The sequence below is a fragment of the Cucurbita maxima genome, unplaced genomic scaffold (genome assembly GCF_002738345.1).
Source record: "Cucurbita maxima cultivar Rimu unplaced genomic scaffold, Cmax_1.0 Cma_Scf00031, whole genome shotgun sequence".
In the NCBI taxonomy this organism is placed as follows: Eukaryota; Viridiplantae; Streptophyta; class Magnoliopsida; order Cucurbitales; family Cucurbitaceae; genus Cucurbita; species Cucurbita maxima.
Genome location: NW_019272047.1, coordinates 594,641 through 599,764, shown reverse-complemented (window position 1 = coordinate 599,764; position 5,124 = coordinate 594,641). Strand labels below are relative to the sequence as shown.

The window sequence follows — 5,124 nt, the reverse complement described above, 5'->3', positions numbered from 1 at the left end:
AAAAAAAAAAAAAAAAAAAAAAAAAAAAAAAAAAAGAACCTGCCTCTGATTTGGATATTCTTCTAAAGGGCTGTAATAATTCATCTTCATACAGATTAACTCAGAATTAAACTCAGCACGAAAGGGCTCAGTGAAAGATAACCAGAAAAATGTTGATAACATGCCACTTCTGTTGGCAACAATATATGAATCTGTCCGTCTTCTGCCAGCTGGGCCTCTGTTACAGAGATGTTCACTTAAACAAGGTATGTCACTTCTTTTATAGTTTTATTATAGCTACCTAGATATTGAGTACGGTTGGAACATCTGCAGCTGCTTTATTTGAAGTAGAAGCACATTGGTCCTTATCTATCTTTTGATTGAACAATTAGGATCAGGTGCCAAGGAATTGATTTTCATCTCGATGCCTTGATAAAAAACCACAACTACCTCAGTCTAAACTATCTCTGTGCGTTTTATCTTTTTATGTCTGCAGTATCCTCTCACGACTAGATGCTTAAAATTCTATTACTGTTTTTATACTGCTTGGTATTCCACCATCTTTCAGAACCACAAAACATATGGCGGGTTCTTTCTAACCTTTTCTTCCTAGATGCCATGGTGCCTAATCAACTATCATACTACGTTTACCTTTGAGATATTGAGTTGCAAATATATGTACAAATTGTTCCATTTTTAGCTATAAATTTCTCTGTAAAACCTACTAAGAAATTTATTAATAATGATATGCTTGGGAAATATAGGGATGGTGGACCTAGTTTATACTTATTTGTTATGATTTCAAATCTAGCTGCCGCCTACTTATAATATTCACATTATATGAGTTCTTATTTTATTTTATTTTTTTGTTAATATTATGGTTTCAGTTGCTTTTTTTGTAAGATTGTCAGGGTTGCATAGCCTTTATCTCCTGCATACATATGCTTGTATCTTAAATCTACTTTTCTTTTTCACATCTTTCTTTTCATCGAAGTAAACTTCCCAACTTTAAATGTAGCGAACTACTTTGGAACAGTCGAAATTGTTATGGAAGTTGTCTATTTTCTCACCACGACTGTAAATTGTCAAGAACTTAGCACATATGGCTTAAAAGATCCAGCACTTGCAATAAAGTATTTATTAGATAGTTAAATGCTTGGAAATTGTGATGGTTAATTATATGATTGTGTTGTGGATGCCTTTCAGCTTCATGATCCATAAAGTTTAAGCTCTTGTACCATACTATTAAATCCTGGGAATGTTTTCGACTTTGTTGGTATATATCTACCAAGTATTGTTGTTTACTCCCAATCTTCATTGCTTTTCACTGCATGTTTAGTCACCACCTCTGTCTTGTTCTGCTACATCCAGACTTGGCACTTCATTGCTTTTCACTGCATGTTTAGTCACCACCCGTCTTTTTCTGCTGTATCCAGATTTGGTCCTGAAGACTGGTATAACTATACCAGCCGGAACACTAGTTGTTGTACCTGTGAAATTGGTACAGATGGATAATACAAGTTGGGGAAGCAATGTCAATGAGTTCAATCCATACCGTTTTTTATCGAAGGCTTGTAATGGGACTGATACAACTCAGCAAGCATCACTTGCTGGTATGTTACTTCATGCTTAAATGCTTATCCTAGCTAATCTACTTAATAATTCAGTATTCAGTTTTGCTTAGCTTCTTCCTCTGGTCCTCTTCAAAGTGTGAAACTTGTCTTTTCACTTGAAAGAGGTCTTATGATATTTTATGTATTACCATTCCTCCATTACAAATATATTCACTAGCTAAAAATATTCAACTTTGAGGTGGTACAGATATATTCGCCATCTAAAAAAAACTTTGAGGTGGGATTATTGGACGACAGGGTGGGGTTAATTAGTTTCGTGAGAATTGGCTATATTTTGTTTTTTTTTTTAATTTTATTTTAATAATAGGACTCATGAGTGACAGGGACAAGCCTTCAGTTTTTGGGCCCCTACATGAACTACGATAAGGGTCAGTTATTTCCTATTCTCTCCCTTTTTTCCCACCCTTTCACTCAACCGTAGATGTTGTAATATGAAGTCTTTTGTCTTCATCTTTTTGTTTATTGTTTTTTGGGAACACAGTTCTAATTTTTTTTTTATTTTTTTCTTGAATTTTGGCCAACAAGTTCTCTTGGGATTGGGTACTTTGTCTATTCGGAAGCATTATTTTGCTTTATGTTTAATCGTAAGATGTTCTCTCTTAAGAAAGAAGCATACAGAACAGTGCAATTTCGAATTTTGATGAAGTTATCTGGTGCATGCCTGAAACGGTCTAGACTACATGTTGATGTGCTATTTCTTTTTGTCACAATTGAATTCTCGTGCTGCAGGTGAAAATGCTGAGGATCAAGGTGAGAGCTCATTTGTTTTGAATGATCCAACTGGAAAAATTGAATTTCTTCCCTTTGGCTTTGGTGCACGTGCCTGCGTTGGTCAGAAATTTATTATACAGGGAGTGGCAACTTTATTTGCCTCTTTGCTTGCAAACTACGAGGTTGGTTGGTTAGTTTTTCTATACGCATGTCTTTATAGGTTCTATGTGCACCATATTTTCAGAACTAACAAGGTCATCTTGATTGGTGATAATTATAATCAGCTCAATCACTAGTTCTTAGAGATGCATTTCCTTATATTTCTGGATAATGTTGGTGACTTGACCTCATTGATAGTGCTTTTCGTTTCTCTGACTGCTAACATATAGTGAGTTAAAACATGATATCGCGAAATATTAAATTTGCTCATGAAACATTCCGACTTTCCATGCCTGTAGGCTGCACCAGCATTTGCACCCAGTTATCCAACTTATTCCTGCATGCTGAAAATACATAAATGAACTATATAGTAAACAGTAATGAGGCAATTGTCTTGCTCAACATGGGGTTTGTTTGGAATGCTTTTCAGTTGAAACACTTTAAAAAAAAAAAACTTTCAACAAAAAATGTTATTATATCTTAAATTTTTCTTAAGATTTTTAAATAACAAATTTGTTTGGTTCACTATGATTATATTAATTATAAATTTGTTTTTATTTTTTATTACATATTTTACTGATTCACGGTTAGCCACTTCAAAGTATTATTAATTTTTCTAATGGCACTTATAGAGAAATCGATTTTGTTAAAAAAGAAACATTTTCTTCACAAGTTATTCCAAACACACTAATATACTAATACACATACTATGCACTCTTTGGTTCTTAACAATTAAGGAAAAATAGATTGATTTTGTTCCAGTAAGTGTATTCTTCTGCTTGTAGTTGTCTTTTGTTTGGTAAATTCATGAATCCGTACTCTCTTCTAGTACATTTTAGAATTCGTTTGATGATCGGATTCACCTTAATCTAACAATTTAAGCTGTTTTTAGGGTCAGTGGTGATTCAATATTACTTTTTTGGACTAAATCATGCATTTTCTTCTACTTGGTGCACTCTCTACAACAATTTTTTTTTTTAAATTAGTATTTTGCATATTTTTTCCAATTAGGAACCGTTTCTAATCCATTTGGCAGGTTGGGGATACCTCATCTCCGTTTTTATAATGAATTTGGCTTTTTTTTTTTTTGTTGAAAAATAATGCTTTTTCTGGAAGGTCAGGAAAATGGAAGGGGAAACATAAAATTGAAGTGTTTTTATTTTGTACTGTGGCTTTCAATGTAGTTGATGATGCCTCGACTCTTGACTAATATGATAAAATGCCATTTCTAGCAGTCATTGAGTGATTTCATTGATTATTCTTATAATTTCATTGCACATTGTAGATAAAACTTCAGTCAGAATCTAAGAATGGCTCGAAGCTGTCAACAAACCCCTCTGCATCTCAGACCCTTCCAAATTCGAAGATAGTCTTTGTAAAGAGGAACATCTGAAGAACAAGTAGCACAAAACTCACACATCCGTAGGAAGGATGGGTGTATGTAATTCAGGTCAATTTACTATACTTTATCTGCAAGTAGTTTTTATGGGGAAGTTCTGCATCTTTTTCCCCGGACCCATCGGCTGTCGAATGGGAGGCTGAGACGCATGCTTTTTCCCTCCCTTTGGTCATAATAGCTCGAGTGCTGCTTTTTCGCTATTTTATCACCTGTTTTTGAAGCACTCGAGTTCTATTATCTACGGGGCCTTGTACTTCTCCATCTTTAGAATTCTCAACTGTGTCCAAGTGTCTAGAGTAGTTCATGTTTCTTCTTCTTCCTTTTCTTTTTTTCTCTATCCATAAAGGGAGAGTTTCTTGTGTAGTGTAATGTGTACTAAACAATACTGGACTTAGAAGAAAGAAAAACTTTGTTTATGTTTTTGTTCTTCTGTAACAGTTCCATACATTCTTTGACATCAATCTTGAGGAATGTTACTGCAATATTTTGCGGGTGGCTTTAGCTAGGTTTCCATTCTTTTAGATTGGAGGCCCTTTTAGTAGTTTGAAAGAGTCGGGTCGGGTTTTTTTACGTCCCCTCGATGAAAGTTTGGTTTCCTAAATAGACTCTGGCAGCCCGCCCAGAGTTTGAATTGCATTTTTCTTAAACTTCTCCTCTTTGCTTTCATGACTGAAAATAGGTTCTCTTTTTGTGCTGCATTTTATTGTGTTATCATTTTGACTTTCATATAGCGTGTATCGTCCTTCTATATGACTCGTAAATAGATGGGCGATGCAGACAATAAATGGCTGGCTGTTTGTGGCGGGGTACTGGTCACATATGATGAGAAAGGGCACTGGGGCTAAAAAATGACTTAACTATTGTCGGGTCTCTCCGTCAAAACTTTGGTAGATAGAGGAATTTCATGGAAACTTCTTTCAAGTAATGGGTCAGATTGGACAACTCCACGATTATTCATTCGTAGGAACCCTCTCAAAATTTTGGTAGATTGAGGGATCCCATAAAAACGTCATTGGGTAACAAAAATGGATTTTTGTATTTCCCCAAAAACTTGTATTCCCAAAATGGTAGAAGATAAAAAGGGTTTGCAATCGGTTCACGATAAGGTAAGGAAATTCGTCCTTTGCCCACGTCTTTTGCCCACATTTTGTTGTCGAAGGAATTTGAACTTTGAACCGCTAATCTATTAGTCAATGATTTTTATAACTTAATGTGTTTTTTTTTTTTTTTTTTTTTTTTTTT

The 5,124-nt window shown here is 34.7% G+C and overlaps 1 protein-coding gene across 1 annotated transcript in view; it reads left to right on the top strand.

The window, feature by feature from the left end:
* The window catches only part of LOC111466505 (cytochrome P450 83A1-like), a 10,679-nt gene extending 6,377 nt beyond the window's left edge, over window positions 1-4,302 (top strand). Inside the window, exons 4-7 of the mRNA XM_023111177.1 lie at window positions 95-245; window positions 1,416-1,592; window positions 2,343-2,506; window positions 3,769-4,302. Of these exons, the coding sequence (XP_022966945.1) occupies window positions 95-245; window positions 1,416-1,592; window positions 2,343-2,506; window positions 3,769-3,876 (600 nt within the window). The 3' untranslated portion in view covers window positions 3,877-4,302. The remainder of the gene's footprint in view (window positions 1-94; window positions 246-1,415; window positions 1,593-2,342; window positions 2,507-3,768) is intronic.
* The last annotated feature ends 822 nt before the right edge of the window (window positions 4,303-5,124 follow it).